This window comes from Plodia interpunctella, chromosome 8 (genome assembly GCF_027563975.2).
Source record: "Plodia interpunctella isolate USDA-ARS_2022_Savannah chromosome 8, ilPloInte3.2, whole genome shotgun sequence".
Lineage (NCBI taxonomy): Eukaryota > Metazoa > Arthropoda > Insecta > Lepidoptera > Pyralidae > Plodia > Plodia interpunctella.
This window is the reverse complement of record NC_071301.1, coordinates 10295860-10313642: the sequence shown is the minus strand read 5'-3', so window position 1 is coordinate 10313642 and position 17783 is coordinate 10295860. Positions and strand designations below refer to the sequence as shown.

The 17783-nt window shown below is 34.3% G+C and overlaps 2 protein-coding genes and 1 long non-coding RNA gene across 10 annotated transcripts in view; 1 reads left to right on the top strand and 2 right to left on the bottom strand.

Annotated features, from left to right (window-relative positions):
- Nucleotides 1-17783, bottom strand: part of gogo (golden goal) — a 183036-nt gene that overhangs the window by 43624 nt on the left and 121629 nt on the right. The window lies entirely within an intron of this gene.
- On the bottom strand, nt 1318-2055 carry LOC135309768 (uncharacterized). The gene is made up of 2 exons (XR_010369973.1): nt 2009-2055; nt 1318-1647 (listed from the first exon to the last, which is right to left on the bottom strand). It is a non-coding gene; the product is annotated as an uncharacterized LOC135309768 (long non-coding RNA).
- On the top strand, nt 5210-11453 carry LOC128671703 (exostosin-3-like). Its single transcript, XM_053748419.2, has 9 exons — nt 5210-5481; nt 6377-6813; nt 7246-7524; nt 8006-8912; nt 9239-9438; nt 9532-9648; nt 9796-9979; nt 10556-10672; nt 11277-11453. Exons 1-9 carry the CDS (start codon nt 5350-5352, stop codon nt 11343-11345), a joined length of 2442 nt encoding a protein of 813 aa, XP_053604394.1. The 5' UTR covers nt 5210-5349; the 3' UTR covers nt 11346-11453.

The window sequence follows — 17783 nt, the reverse complement described above, 5'->3', positions numbered from 1 at the left end:
AATTCAATGACCTTCATAAAGTGTCAGGTTTCCGTGAAAATAACCGTCAAAGTTGATCACGTGTTTTTTTTTTTAATAGCGACTATAAACCCATCTATTTGGTATAACAATGTGTAAACATACACAAAATATTCTAATAGGTATAGATAATATTAATAATAAAACATAGAGGTGCGCCCGTGCCACCTTTATACCCCCGACCGCTGCACTCAGTTTGCTACCTGTGTTCTTTAAACGCCTCTCTGTGCGAGTTATTCCTGTGATGAATCACAGGAAAATCCTCAGCAGATTCTCAGGGGGAAGCAAGGGTGGATATCCATGGGGGTACTGTAGTCCAGGGTCCACAGGTTCTATTGGAGGGGGGAATTCCTGGTTCCTCAAAGGTACTAAGCGTCTGATAGATTCGTGATATGCTGGGAACCATTCCATTGTTGATATTGGTTTAGTTTCTGTCAAAACTGTGACCAAAGACAGAGCTAATAATAAAACTATTCGTAGAAAGGGCTTCATCTGAAAAAATAGTGAATAAAATTTAAAGAACAACTTTTTTACCAGATAATTGTATTTTACGGTATAATGTTGAAAATATGTCTTAAAAAAATTTGAAGCTGTGAAAATAATAAATTAAATATTGAATTTATTTAATAAGAATAAAATATATTATTGTAACAAATAATTAATTTACCTTATAATCAGTATTATAAAATAAGACACATGCGACTTGCATCTGAAACTTGTATATTAATATCAGATCTTTCAGAACGGTACTTATATTGAAGGTAATTATTATCATAATGACCTTTTGTGGTTCTCAACTATTAGCATAAAACCACAAGAAAATTTTAATTATACCCGTTTCTATTTCTCATTACGGCTTCGGCCGGTCGGTCGGTCGGTATTTGACGGCCTCGGTGGCGCAGTGGTAAAGTTTATGCCACTGAACCGAGAGGTCCCGGGTTCGATCCCCGGTCGGGTCATGATAGAAAATTATCTTTTTCTGATTGGCCCGGGTCTTGGATGTTTATCTATTTATGTATTCGTTATACAATATAGTATCGTTGAGTTAGTATCCCATAACACAAGTCTCGAACTTACTTTGGGTCTAGCTCAATCTGTGTGATTTGTCCTAATATATTTATTTATTACGAAATATCTTTTAAAAATTGTTTTATCTATGAAGGCTCCGTCTATATTTTCTTTCACTAAAACTTACAGAAAGATGCTTTAACTATTTTTTTAATGTTGAGTGTTCAATCTTGGTGAACAATCAACAAATAATTACGGCCATATTATTGTCCGAATGAATAAAAAAGCAGATTTCATGCATGTGACATTTTATTTAGAGATTTGAACATTAAAACTTCAGTTCTCGGGGTAAAATCCATTCTTCTTGTAGAAGTACTCTGGGTCATACGATCTGACGACCGCCGAGCCATAGCTAATCGGCACGTACGGCTGTGGGTATGTCAGTGGCTGGGCTGGGTATAACCCAGGCTGGGGTATGATGAATGGTCGATTTAGACCGTACCGGAGGGGGATGATACTCCCGGTAGGGTACGATCCGTATTGGGCGGTCCATTTCATGTCAGGAGTAGGGACGGCGCAAGCGCAAACAACGAGGAGAGCGAAGACGATGACGGATTTCATCTGGAAATATTTTGAAACATATTTTATTGAAGTAAGAATTTTCTTATAATAATTTAGTGATGATAATTATTATAAGAAAAATCTCACTTACTTTTTAATATTATTATTGAGTAAGCAATAAAGACAAGTACCTAGTAATTATTTTGTATAAAAAATAGTTGAACTAATCAAAACGCTTTTGTTACGTGTTGAAGTAGCGACGGCGAGAAGGTATTTAGAAAATTGTAATTATTTTCGTACAGCATTCATTAAAATATATATTTATATTATTTTATATTTTTGCATTATAGGTAAGATAAAATAAATAAATATAGTAATTTAAATACTTAATATTTAACGTAATAAATTAATAAAAAGTTACCTTGACTATTTTCCAAGTTACTTTGACGACCTAATGGTAACTGATACACACACTATTTCACTCTCGCGTTTTATACTTTTTTTTAATAATTAACACTTGTTTCACAAATCAGTGGTCACGTGACAAACCATACTAATTTATTAATAGTTCAATTAAAAGAACTAGTTACCTAAGTTAAATATTGCTTACTTTTCTAAGAAAACTAAATTACATATTACTCGTTTGTGATTTTTTAAATAATGTAATTTTTTTAATGATATTTATTGGTTTAAAAATTCAATAAGTTTTGTGTTCCATTGCTGGGGCTGATTTATAAACTTTCCATTGAAAATATTAAAAAAACTTTACCAACTTTTCCTTACACTTGAAAGCAATCATTTGTCAAAAAAATATATTTTACATCATAATATTTATCCATCTGATTAACAATAGCTTTCAAATTGTAAATACATGTATTGTGATGTAAATATATTACATAATGTAAAATATATTACATAGCAAACTATGCTATAAGTCAATTTCATTAATAATTCAATAAAATATATTTATCAAGCCAACACAATAATTCAGTGAACATTATAAAATGTATTGCTATCAGTAATTAAGATTTTAAACCAGTTTATCAAAACGTAATGATCATTAAACCGCAAATCAAAATGTTCAACCGTTATGAACAACATAATTCCATATATAAAACTGATTTACCAATTCCATAGACTTCACATCTGCAAAGAAACCAGGCAAATCAACAAGGTAAGTAATTTTATTAAATAAAAAATGTTTTTATAAAAATTATGTACAATAACAGTCATCATATCGAGTGTGTTATTGCTAACACTGGTGTCAAATTTTATTCCAGTCTCCTAAAGGCATCTGACATGACTTACGACAACCTACCGCCATCTAGTGGCAGACAGTCGCATACACACTAGTGAATTAAACTGTCCACCAGTGTGCAGGTTTCCTCACGATGTTTTCTTTCACCGGAAGCAAGTGGTGGTCAATGAAAACTACCGTAATATATGAGTCAGATTGGTATACAAACTCATATGGCACGAGTAGGATACGAACCTGAGACCTTTCGATCCACAGGCGGGCGTCTTAACCATTACACAACCACCGTTTCAATTACAGTAAAATAATGATATGAAGTATAGTCTCCGTCTCTCTCTCTCTCTCACTCTCTTAACAGTTGTTAGTATTCTCTTTCAGCTCATTTCTTACTATTCTATAAAAATGAGTGCTTAAATATTTTTTAAATAATGAAGTTTTTCATATAAACCATGTCCGTGCTGTAAACCGTCGAAGAGTTCCTTCGTTGTTAGTCCGATCCTGGGTGCACCCTGGCTGGGATTCTGAAGCAACGTGGGAAATTTCTACTATTTCTCTTGACAGACAGACAAACTATGAGATAAGTGAAACTGAGCTCGTAAAAAAATATGTCTTCCAGATGAAACGCATCCTTCTCGCGCTGTGTGTCCTGTTCGCTCTCGTCGGCGCTGAGGTGCACTGGGACGAGAGCGGCCAGTACCGTCTCATCGAGAACGAACCCATCAAGTTCCGGTTACTAACCTCCAGCATCGCGCCCAGGGCTCTGCCATACCCGTACGCGCCGTTCTACCCCCCAATAGGTTATGCCATTTAAACATGTATTTAAATAAAAAATATTAATGGATTTAATTTTTATTTCTCAAAACCAATTTAGGTCATTATTTGCATTCGCGACTAAAACATAGATTTGGCCGTTAAAATCAAATCATTTACTTAGAAATTAGATCTTCACAGGTACTTTTTCACTTTATTTTCTAAATAAAATAATGTTTATCAAAGCTACAAACTACTAGCTGCCACCGGAACCCCTGAAACTTCTTTGGAAATGTCGTTATCGCCCAGCTGTCAAGAGTTCATAATCCTCATTCGCCTACTAATCGTACTAGGCGAATAAGGATCCTTGGATATGGAGTGGTCCCATCTTAGGGCGACCTAATATACAAGGTAATACTTATCAATAAAAGCAAACATTGTATGAGCAGTTTGCGATAATTAAATTGTCTTTTTTTTCCAATGTCTGTAAGTGACAAATAATATTTTTTTTTTCTTTTCTCTTTTATTTTGGCATCAAACAGTTATAAATTACAATTTTATTCTCTCATACAAATTGTCTGATGAGCTCGTCGGACTTAGTAAGGAAAGTCGGATTATTATGTTTCCCTTTCACTCTTGGTTTCATCTTAAAGTTGTAGCTTTCAATGTAATTTTATCCATAATATAAAAATATGTGCAGTGCTCAAACAAAAACCTGTATATAAACATAGCGAGGTGTCTCAATGTAATCAAATTCAAGTCTATCAGTTTTCTGTATCTAGTATAATAGCAATATTATGCAGAATATAACCAAGCTGATTTTCTGCTAGACAAACAAGTTTGTCCCTCCAGGTTTAAATTACAGCAATTTGTATGAGCTGAATAATCTTGACAAATTGCTCAGCATTCCCGCTGTTATGTGGCAAAAATATTAAAAACTAACTTTTGCAGGCGGATTCGCCCGCGTGATTTCACCTTCTAAACAAAGAAACAAAGTAAAATCTGGGTCATTTTTTTGCATATTATTATTATCAATGGTTCTAGGCCTAGAAACCCATACCAGATTCAAGTTAGACCGTCCTCTATGTAACTGTGAAAACTGCATCAAATTTCATCCAGTTGTTTTTCGTGATGCGTGAATAAACATAACAGACAGACAAATATTCTAAAAATTGTTTTGGCTTGTATTAGTCCCATAAAGATCCCCACGCCGCTGACGTTTAGACCCAACCAATCCACCCCTGCGATTGAAAGGCTACATGAGTTTGTATACAAATCTAATAAGTGCGTCAGATTAGTATTCTTATTGTATCACATTGTAACTAGTAGTTTTTTAGACCACGATTTGCTTCCTGCAAAGGAAAACAAATAAAACAAAAACAAAAAACCGCGAAAGAAAGGCAATCTGCACGCTGGTTGACAGATTAATTCGCATGCAATGATGGCGTTAGGTGGTCGTAAAAGCCAGGTGCCTTTAGGCGACATGAATATAATCTGACACCAGTGTTAGCAATAACATATTCAATAAGAAGAGAACAAACACAATAAAGCAACCATTTTGTAATCCAGTCAATTTACAATAAAACATTTTCTATAGCCACATAATAAAACCTTAAAATATAACAATTTTACGACTTCACCGGTTCTGTTTTATACTATAATGCTGACTGCACACTATCAATGTTCAGCAATGTGTGCCGGATCTGCGAAAGTTCGGCAAAATATATCGCTTAAAAAATACGTATAAAACCGTTGAAATGAAGCGCCGAAACATGTTATGTCGGGAGACTGTGTGCAAGTTTAACAAGAAATGCCTACTATGTATCGTAATAGTATTTGCGATTGGATTATCTTCTTTATTTTACTGTATAAAATATACTACTCATAATGTAAGTGTCTTTATACAAATTCTTTCTAAAATGATTATTCTCATTTTTCTGTCCTAATTTAACAAACCAACAATGTCTAAAATCATAAATTTTACTTGTTAATAGGTAATACTCTACTCAATTTATTAATTAATATAGTTCATCAAATATTTTTATTTCTATTTACCTATGACTAATTATAAATAAATAAATATATTAGGACAAATCACACAGATTGAGCTAGCCCCAAAGTAAGTTCGAGACTTGTGTTATGGGATACTATATTTTATAACAAGTTCATATATAGTCAATTAGAAAAAGATCATTTTCCATCATGACCCGACTGGGGATCGAACCCGGGACCTCTCGGTTCAGTGGCAAGAACTTTACCAATGCGCCACCGAGGTCGTCAAATTGTCGCTCGCATCTCCGGCCGCGGCATTAGTTTTTGTCCAAACCAAAAATCAACCCAATACAATACTCCTTATTGACCTGAAAGATGTATTACTATATATAGATGATCTACTATATATGTAGAATCTCCTCCTCCTTTATCTTTTCCTATCACTTGGGGTCGGCGCAATATGTATTTTCTCTCCTTACTATTAGAGTCAAATTCAAATTCAAAATTCTTTATTCAATTTAGAATGATATACACATGGAATTAGCAGGTACTCCGTACAACGAAGTACTTATTAAATCCATGAATATACATCACTTATTGACGTCAAAAAATTACTTAAACTAAGTCTACTGCCGACTTCCACAGCGCAGGTGAAGAAGAAGCGGCCCACCAAACTTCACCGCAGCCTTTCCTCCAAGGACGTCAATTAACAAAAATGTAGGGCTTATACATGTCATACGGTAATATACAAAAAAAAACTATTGTATCTCAATATTTAGTTTCAATTTACAGGTATCGAATCAAGCTAAACCATACGCCGTAATAAATTCAAGGATATTGGCACCAGTAATGAGTGCACTGAAAAACGAAATACCAACTCACAATGAAAAAACTAGGACCAATCAGAGTCACAAAATTGTACCACACATTATTCACGGAAACACTTCAACGAATTGTCCAAAGATACAACCACATTACTATATTGTTGCATACGCTACTACCAACCCGGGTTGTAGGATGTATTCCTGTTTTAACTACTCAAGATGTCCCCTTGTTGACGGTTTTCGTGTTCATTTAAACGATTTTGATAAACATATGACAGTACATAAAGACTATACTACAACTTTTTTTAGTAAAATGTTGAGTTTTAATAATGTCGTTACCATGAAGAAGGAACAAGCTTGCGTTGATTTAATCCTTGTTGATACGAATTATAAAGGGAAAGTGTTGTGAGTGTATTCAACTTTTTTAGAGATTTATAGGTACATAACTATATAAATTGGTACCTAACCTATATCCTAATGGTCATCGCGCTGGATTGCTACACTGGAGCTTCCGAGTTTGATTCCCAGTCAAGGTTAAGATAGAAAATTATCTTTTTCAGATTGACCTGGGTCTTAGATCTGTCTATATATCTATTTGTTATAAAATATAGGTTTTTTACTTTAGTCAATTTTAGATTTTTCAAAGGATTGAACGTCGCGCATCGTAAATAAAGAAGCCTATAGAATCGAGAACTGGAATAAAAAATAATATTCAAATTATTAATCCAGTCCTTCCATTTAAAAAAATATTAATGTGTAAATTTCTTTGGTAAAATATCTTTTAATTTTAGAATTATACAAAAGTTACACTTGACGTTATGTTATATGAATTTTCAGCACAAAAACGTCCGAGTTGCACAAATCGACGAGTAGAGCAGTCAACAAAACATTGCTAAATTTCGGCCAAACTAGCGGCAACAATGTTGTATGTAATTTGGCGCAGGGTTCATTGACGGATAATGTGGGGAATGCCATCTTGGCTCAGTCCACATTCAGCCAGCAACAGTACCGACCAGAATATGACGTCATCATCCCACCAGCACAAGTTGCTAACAATGGCGATGTGTGGAACCATATTACTTCAAGAATAGGCGCTAAGAAGAAATATTTTCTTAGGTGATTTACTACAATATTTCTCATTGTCACAAAAAAACTTACACACGTAAAAAATTGTAAAAAAGATTTTGCAAAAATTTTTGCAAAAAAAAAAATCATTCTCGACACAAGTTTTAATCATCTTCAAAAATATCTTATTGTTGAGAATGAAAAAATACGTTACTGGCCAATACGTTAAATGGCATATAGCCATTCTAAAGTCATTTGCAAACATTCAGCTATCCATATTGACATACAGACTGTTTGTAAAATATCAAATGTAGAGGTGCCCCTCACAATCCTCTGAAGGTTACCCTAGAAAAAAGGGTCGTTTGGTTAAAGAAATAGGTCGACCATATCCGGAAGTATGTCGAACTGGCTGAAGAAGGATGATGGGCAATTTTTGTGAAGAGTGAATAAATATTTTTATCATTATTATTATTATAGCGATTTGGATATATGTTGTTATTGACCATTTTTATTTTACTTAAATGTAATTCAGTTTTCAGGGCAAGCCTTCAAAATCAATTAACAAAATTATGACAACAGCTATGAATGTTTTAAACAAAATGGCTAAATATAGCCAAAAGTCTTATATCATTCAGTTCAGTTGTAAGAAAGTTGATAAACAAATAGAGTTAACACCTGAAGATTGGGCTTTATGTGATGACAGTGATCATAGAAGAAAAATACTGGAAGAGTCTACTTTTGCACTCATAATAATTTCATCAGATAGTATCTATGTTTCGACTACTGTTTTACAAACTAGATTATGCGAAGCATTGGAATCCGGAGCGATACCTGTCATTCTTGGAGGAGACAGAATCCGCTTACCATTCGAAGAAGTTTTGGACTGGCGCAAGGCAGTGATTACTCTGCCAATAATACGAGTATCTGAATTGAAATTCTTATTGAAAACCTTTACGAATGAAGACATCCTAACATTTCAGAGACAAGGACGCTTATTTTGGGAAAGATATTTAAGTTCAGTGCAAACTATTCTCGACACCCTTTTAGCTACGATTCGAAGCAGACTGAATATTCCACCGAAAGTTGCAACTTCCATAACCAACACGTATAAGTTACAATTGAAAAAAACTAAAGAGAATTTCACAAGGGTATCATCACAAAGTTATAAGCGGAACTTCACTGTAGGTTTGGTAAATGGATATGACCAATGGAATGTGTGGGGTGATCCATTCACTCTACATCCACAGTTACCGTGGGATCCATTGATAACTCCTGAATTGGGGGAGTCAACAGCAAAGCAGTTTGGCCACAACTGTTTGGATCATGTAGATAATTCTGCAGAAAAGTTTACGATTGTTATCCTGGCACACGATAGATTCACACCGCTGCCGCTGGCTCAAAGTCTTAAATTGCTTTCTAACATCTCTAATCTAAATAAGGTGATTTATTTGATACTACTTCAACATGTATCAGTTTTGTATCAATTGTTTTTTTAAATTGTGCTCTAGTTATATGAATTTCAAACATAATGTAAAAATTGTTCTTGAATTTACTTAGCAAAATTGAAAGCCAAATGGTGTCTACGAACTAGTAGCTGATCTAGTACACCAAAATCATTGGAAAATGACATCGTTAAGTTCGTCGGAAAGTGATGGACAGCGAGCAGAGAATAATGGCGAGAATAGTGAGAGGCGTACGTCCATTATTGGAATATTAGAAGTTGGCTATGATTATATTGGCTATAATTCATGTTTATGATTTACAGATTCTTGTAGTTACCAGTGATCAATTTAACATATCAACAGATGGATGGCCGAAACTTGATGTTTCTATAATAACAGTTAAACGAACGAAAAAATCGCCCAGTAACCTTTTTCTACCTTATGACTTGGTTGATACAGAAGCAGTGTTATGTTTAGATGAAGAATTTATTTTGACTCCAAAAGAAATCAACTTTGCATTCAAGTACGTATCAATTTCGAATACATGTTATTCTGCATACATTTATTCAGGTTTATAATTTAAGATTTATTATTATTTTTGAATATTTTTTTTTAGGATATGGCGTGAGCATCGAGATCAAATTGTGGGTTTTCACGGTCAACATTATGCATTGGATAAAACTAATACTGGTCTCAAACATCCGACGATACATAAAGTATATCATAATAATAAGTAAGTATAAAGGCGTTTTGTGACAACATTTGAAAGTAGATTTACCAAAATTCTTTCCGTTGTTAATATGGAACGAAGGGATTTTTACAACGAGCTAAAGCTGGTAACAAAAGCAACAACGGATAAAAATTACATTTTTGTCCGTAGTTCTATTCAATGCGAGGCCAGCATTGTACTGCCTGCAGCCGCATTCATCCACCGTTACTACTTATGGGCCTACTGGCAGTACCTACCTTTACCTATCAGGAGATACGTGAACATGCACCAGAATTGCGAAGATATAGCCATCAATTTCTTAGTCTCCCACATCACCAGGAAGCCTGCGGTTTTGGTAACACAACTTCTGATGTTAACATGGATGATATGCGTGCGAATGGCCTGACAACAAAAGATGCCGAGGATCGTGCAAAATATAGCAGAAATGGCTAAGCAAGAAACGGGGAAAACCCACAGATAGGAGACAGGTTTTGATAATACTGTTTCGTTTTATATAATTACACTAGATTGCGGTGATGGGTGGTTACACTACCCATCTGAGATCGAAAGATTACAACTTCGAATCGTACTAGCGCTAATGAGTTTGTGTACCAATCTAGCTCATATTATACGTCAGTACTATACGTATTCATCGTGAGTAAACTTGCATCCCCTTATTAGACAAACTTACGTAAGATTTGTAGTATTGTCTACCAGTTTGAGTTTGTGCTATATTAAGTGTTAAACACTGTATGTGTCTAATATCACTATCATGATAGACGATAGGTTTAAGCATATTTTATATTGTAATCGATTTTTAAATCGATCGAAGAAGTTCATTTATTTTTCTAGTTATTAATATCCCACTGCTGGGTAAAAGCTAGCTCAATCTGTGCGATTTGTCCGTATATATATATTTATTTAATTTCAGATTGAACCAATTCCCACAGGGGTAAACAATAGTAGCAAAAAATTACATCACAAGCCGTTAACAGATCGTCATAAAAACTATGAAGACAAGCAAGCATGCTTACAATTTTTTACTAAGGTAATGCTTACAATTTGTTTATGGTAATCTCATTTTATTGAGAAGACCTCGTGTTTTGTCTCGAGTTTGATTATCAGTGAGAGCAAATTCTGGAAATATACGTACATAAATGAGTGAGAGTTCGTTATAAATATATAAAGCTAAGCAGTTTTGATATAATTTGGTACAGCTTATCATGTAATAATACTAGAGGCCCGTCCAGGCTTAAAACCATCATAGATTTTACATCTAGACCATCTTGAATTAATCTATTTAAATATCCCGTATCAAAATCATCATATCATAGTTTTATAGATCTAAGCTTCTAAATGACTTTGTTTTATATACTATGTAGTAATAAAAAAACAGTCCATCTTTTCAAATTCAAATTCAAATCAATTTATTCAGAAATTAGACCTTCACAGGCACTTTTTCTCGTCAATTTTTATATTTATAGTTATTTCTCACAAGCTACAAACTACTGGCATTTCGGAACGACCACTGCTGAGAAGAAATGCCGAAAGAAACTCATTTGAACAGTGTTGGTCCCTATCATGCCAGATCCATCGTTTTCGGAGTCCCGGAAAGCAGCATGCAGTAATTTTTATTATTATTTATTTTTTAGGTAATGGGTTACAATCCGTTGCTTACCATACACCATCAAGTTAAGATCTACTCAAAACAAATTGATTGAATCGTGTCAAAATAAATAAACGCATATTATTATGAACCTGAAGGACCCACAAACTCAGCATGAAAAGAGATAAACGCTTTTGTTATTAAATAAATTAAATTAAAATTATCTTCTTTAATTTAACCTTGTGTATCGTTTTCATGGATAATTAGATTAAAGGAAATGTATAGCAAATCAAAAATATATAAACTCAGCATATTTATTTCTATTAACTGTCAACATCACGCTCACACACTATCGGCAAACTCAGACGTATACAAACGCGTATCCACGCTTCATTGCTTAGTTTTTCTGTCTTCCAAACGACAGTTTCCAATGCGGCCGAAGGGGCCTGGAATAAACACAAATAGAAAATATCGCTGTACGTGCACGCAGGCGACATCTTCACCGATAGTGTCTGACATCAAATTTAATGAGTAATTTGTTTATAAGAGTATACGAAAGGTCGGTACGCCTTGACCACAGCAGGAGCGATTACTTCTGGGTACGGCACGGGTACCGGAGCGGGGAGGTACTGAGGTACTGTCAGGTACCGGTATTTGATGGGCTCGGTCTCAATGAGCCGGTACTGACCATCTTCGTCCCATTTCAACTCGGCAGTCGCGAAAGCAAACAGGGCTAGGAGAGTGATGAGGAAGAATTTCATCTGAAAGAATATTTTATAAAATTAAAACAGGCTTTCATCAATAAGATAAAATAATGATAATAAAATGTTCATTGTTATGAAATAAATATTAATTTTTAGGGACCTAAATGTTTATTATAATCTTATCTTTAAAAAAAAAACTAAGTTCATTGCAAACTATACTAAACTAAACAATGGTATTGGTTCGTTAGCAGGATATCAATTTTTTGTGAAATATTCCAATAATGAAATACTATTTTCATTTAAAACAGCCCAAAACGTACCTTGATGTGTGTAATTCGTATGATCACTAACTGAATGTTGATATCAATATGTTACCATCTGTTTTTATACCTACAAAGATCCCACTCGTGTCCAAATCATAATTGATTGGTTCTAATTGCAATCTCTATTTGTTCGTAATTAGTGGCTTTTACAATAATATCATTTAATTATTTATAACTGATTCCAACTAATATTATAAATGCGGATATGAGTTTATTTGTTGGTTCGTTCTTTCGTTCCTTCGTTCGTTATTTTGTTCTTTCGTTCGTTCTTTCGTGCATTCGTGCGTTCGTTCGTTCGTTAATTTGTTTGTTACCTCTTCACGGATTATCTACTGGACCAATTGTTAAGTGAAGCCCCGGGGCTCAGCTGGTTATTGATTTTTTGGATATCTGTTTTTCACTATACATTAAGATTCCCAGTACTGAGTTAGTGGTTACATTAGAACTTAGGAAGCGCTAGGGGTTATAGGCATAGTTTCTGAGATATCACACGTGTTTGCCGCCCTAAAATAGGACCACTGTACATGTTCCCGTGGATGACATATTTCTTACGAGGTATGATGTCTTGACAGCGGGTGCAATCGTTCATAACACTACCTACTGTTGAATGTTTAAAATTTACACACTTTTTTTTACGGACAAAGGTAGGTATTTTTAATGGATTTGTTATACATGTCACATATGCTTTTTAACTTATTAAAAAAATATATTAATGAATTGATTCGGCCAAACTGGTATGATCTCGACAGCTCAGTGGTTATGAGCACTGTCCCGGATAGACAGGGACGCGGGTTCAATTCCCGCCCGATTCCTGAAGTTTTTCATCTCATTATTATTTTTTTAAAAAGGTATTTTGCAGCTACGAAGGAATACTAGAGATAGAAAGATTTTGGAGATTTTCAACCTAGATTTCTGCTGCTGATTAGTTCTAAGCCGTTAAACATGGAAAACCTAATTTTGTTAAACAATTTAAAAAATATACTCTTCTACTATTACGAAAATTCTGAAGTTTTAAAATACAAAGCATCTTTGAAAATAATTAAAATAGGGCACAAACATTTTTAAAAAATCCACATAATCCTAAAAATCCTTCATTCTTATTGAAGCTCACTTCACCTGCACAATAATTAATTAAAGCTTTTATAAAACAACCCCTGCTGGGTGGAAAAATCTCCTGCGGCGTGTGTATGGTACAATAGAAAAGAGATAGCGATTCAAAATATATTTACTTTCTTTTTTCATGTGGCATTTTCAAATTGTCGTTTTTGTGGTTTACATTCTAGTTGATGTCAATAATTTACTCTTCTTGAAAAACTTAACTATGTAGGTTAGTTTACAGTTTGCTTATGACCAGATGATAACGTCAGTTTTGGCAAAATTTAGAAAAGGTTAGGTTAGCATGGGAGCCGACTGAAATTATTAAAATATAGGCAAATATGTTTGCATAAATATAGATGAGACAAGACAGAGATATTATTCAGTCCAGTATTTCCCAGTTTCTTCCCAAACAGTCTGGTGCAAACCTTTCTAGTTAGGTTTTCATATTTTGAAAAGAAACTGATTAAATACGTCTCATCTGGACATGATGGTATAAAGATAGATTATCTTTTAAAATAACTATGAAGTTTTACGTTCTTTTACGTAACGTAAACGTTTTTTTTATTTCTTCTCTACGTTTACGTAAAAAAATAGATGCGTCGGCTTATGAATTGTACCACACACCGTCGGTATTATGAAGCGTCGTAGCAAAATTGATGGGACGGCATGCAGTTCCTCAATGCTGTTATTAAGCAATTAATTTATAATAGCGCAGTTTCCCAGTTATTATTCAGAAAATGTGTGAATCATAAAATACTTCTCGCTAAATGCGGTTGGGATTGTTTTAGTGATCGTGTTCATGATTTTTATAAAAAATCTTTAATCATTCATAATACGATTTTCCATCTCTCTCTCTCTCTCGTACCGATTCCTTCCTTCGTTGTAGTGAAGACGCCAATTAGGAAAGTGGACCCTGGACTCTGACGCTCAAAGTCTGGAGCGTCAGAGCTCAGGGTCCACTTTCCTAATTGTCGTCTTCACCTACAACGATTTTCATATATTTACACTTTAAGGTTAAGTACTTCATAAGTAGAAACAGATTATAGTACACTTTAATTATCTATACGTATAATAAAACTGTAATTGGGCTATGTCTGTACATATGAGATATTAAAGTAAAATAATTATGTAAAGTCTTTATGGGACTAAATAGAAGCCAAAACATATTTTTTTTAGAATTTATATCTGCCTATTTATATGTTTGCGCTTGCGCATCACGCAAAAACTGCTAGATGGAATTTGTAAACTGTTATGTAGCGGATGGTCTATCTTAAAATCTGGTGTAGATTTCATCGCGATACGTTTAAGTTATGAGCGGACGCACTTATAAATACACATACAATTATAACTTAAATAATAATGAAAGCAGTCATAGCAGACACACACGTCACGAAAGAACGTCACAAAATACGTCTGTTCACAAGCGGCTCGTAATCCCTAGGAAATTGCGACGAAATTAAGACTGCATCTGGGGCTATCGCCACCCGGGATAACGCATTGGCTTTACTGACGCGGTGCAGAGGACTAAAATATTATCTTCTAAATAAATATACAGATAATAAATAAATAAAATAATTTTATTTCAGGTAACTAAGACCCATAAATTGATATAAATGAACAAGCATCTCAGTCGCTCTTAATACATAACATTAAATAAATTACAATTCAGTCAAATTATATTATTCAATTAAATTATAACAAATTAAATTATTTCAAATAGATTTGAGATGTACTTATAACAATTTATATAATGTAAATCTATAATATAGTGTGTAATATAGCGCCACGTACCTTTTTTGTAATATTTATTTATTATACAAAAATAAATATTACAAAAAAGGTACGTGGCGCTTATCATCAGATATGATTATGCCAATTAAATATGATGATCAAGTGACGACCTCGATGGCGCAGTGGTAAAGTGCTTGCCTCTGAAACGAGAGGTTCCGGATTCGATCACCGGTCGGGTCATGATGGAAAATGATCTTTTTCTGATTGGCCCGGGTCTTGGATGTTTATCTATATAATGTATATATTATAAAATATAGCTTCGTTGAATTAGTATCCCATAACACAAGTCTAGAACTTACTTTGGGGCTAGCTCAATCTGTGTAATTTGTCCTAATATATTTATATTTATTTATAAATAGAGATCGCTAAAAATCCGATCGCTAAAGATTCCGCTACCAGTAAGACACTGGATTTTAAACGTTTTCCGGACAGCCCCAACGCACTCCTCTGAGAATGTACCGATAAAATAAGCGGCGGTGTTGTGACTTCTTCCAAGTAATTTGCATGTTGTTTACGTTAGATTCAAAATAACGAGAAATTCTTTTCTCATGACTTTTTTACAACTTAAGACAGAAATTCGGCTTGAGATATATATGTATATTTATATATATATAAAATTTACAAGTTAGTTATTTTAAATTACAAAATTTCAAGTTATTTTACTCATAAACTTAAATCTCCGTTTTCGGGTATGTTTACCTATAACCGTGATTTTGATTCTTTCTAGATGAGCCCGCGATTTCGTGTACGTAATGACTTACACACTGCAAATTGTTCAAAGCATTTTTCAAAAATTGTGACTACATTGATGGTTTAATAATATCAATGTATCCTATTTTACAAGCTTCTTATGTATGGAATGTAAGAATGTATCTTGTTACTCAACTTTGAAGCATATATCTTCAACAGATTGAGCTAAAATAATGTAGACACGTTTAGTTTAGATATTTGCCATATCTAAACTAAACGTGTCTACATTACATTATTACCATAAGCATGACCAGATGGCGCGTCCAGGAACGGCTCCCGACGAGGGCCTGTCTCCTGATTGCCAGACCATTTCATTAAATAAATTATGAGATCATATTCAATAATTGATGACGACAACAGAAGTAGAACCGGGCTAAGGAGAAGATGGCGGAACGACTTCAAATTTTCGAATTAACAGCCAGAATGCTGTAGGTCGGGACGGGTAAGGGAAAGCCTTTTGTCCAGCAGTGGGACACGTCACATACTGGTTATTAAAATATGTGGTGAGAGAAACAAACTCTGACAAAAAAAGGAAATATTATTACAATTCAGAGAGAGAGAATGCTTGGTTTTATTACCATTTTTTAAATCTTAGCTATAATCGCGTCGATCGCACGATCTTAACATTTCCATTGCAGATTGTCTTCTATACGTTCGATGTGTTACGTTTATGGTTTACACACATCTATTTATTTAGGACTCACAACCCGACTTTTGGCACGTGGAAGCTAATTCGTTTAATTAAAACCAAAATTACAGGGGAAAATATTATTTTCATGAATTTATTAACAATTGAGTTACTTTTGTGAAAAAAAAATAATAACTTTCTTTTTCTACTCTTTTCAATAAAAATATAAAAACAAGATAAGAGAAGGAGTTTTTTTTTGTTAAATGTATGTATGCCACATACATTTAAAAAAAACTCCTGGCACAACCATTACGTATATTCACCCTACAGAATGCATTTATCGCTGAAAACAAAAACAGTACAGGTGAGGAAAAAACTGTTTAAAGGTCACCGACCTCGGCAATAGATAAAGCCGGTACAATCGAGTGCAAAATTGCATTGGGGCGAGGGTGGATACCGTGGGTAGTAATTTTGTTCCGTTTTTTATTGGCACTCTTACTTCCACTAGAAACGGAACTCCTATTTCTAATTTGAAGGTTTATGTCTTCAAAATTGAGAATTCTATTTTTGTGCTAAATTGATGTTTTTAATTTAAACAACAATAGGTTTTTGATAGATGGATAACGTTTTGCGAAAATGCAGACTACACCAACGTCATAATCTTCTAAATAAACTTATTTTTAACGAAGCACCAGGTTATATTCTACCCGTGTACCAAATTTTATAACAATCGGTCCAGTAGATTTTACGTACAAACATCCTCACAATGCATGTATAAGCTTTCATATGTATAATATTAGTACGATTATTTTTTTACACAAACGATTTACAAAATGATATATCGATTGTAATAATACAGTCAATCTTCTAACCATATGAACACTCCTCTTTGTTGTATTGATTCAAAAATATCACCAGTGGGTTCACCCACTAGGTAAGTTCCGCACTTCAGTGCGGGTTACAATGTTTCACTTCTCACCATCGAATCGATTCGAAACGAGACACAGCGAACCAATCACATTACGCCATTGTGACGCAACGACGACCACACGGCAATGTCATTGGTTCGCTGCGTCTCACTTCGAATCGATTCGATGGTGAGAGTGAAATGCTAACGCGCACTAACCCCTCAGGTGGCCGCGGAGTGACTCAATGGAAAACACGACGTGAATTATGAAACTAGCGATCGATGGTGTCTGCACGAACCGTCTGCACCTCAACTCGATAGATTAGATAATTGGTCAATTTGAATAACAACT

Coding starts and splice junctions, on each gene's coding strand:
- LOC128671703 (XM_053748419.2), top strand. CDS start 5,350: ATGAAGCGCCGAAACATGTTATGTCGGGAGACTGTGTGCAAGTTTAAC. Junction 5,482..6,376: donor TAAAATATACTACTCATAAT/GTAAGTGTCTTT, acceptor TTCAATTTACAG/GTATCGAATCAAGCTAAACC. Junction 7,525..8,005: donor AAGAAGAAATATTTTCTTAG/GTGATTTACTAC, acceptor AATGTAATTCAG/TTTTCAGGGCAAGCCTTCAA.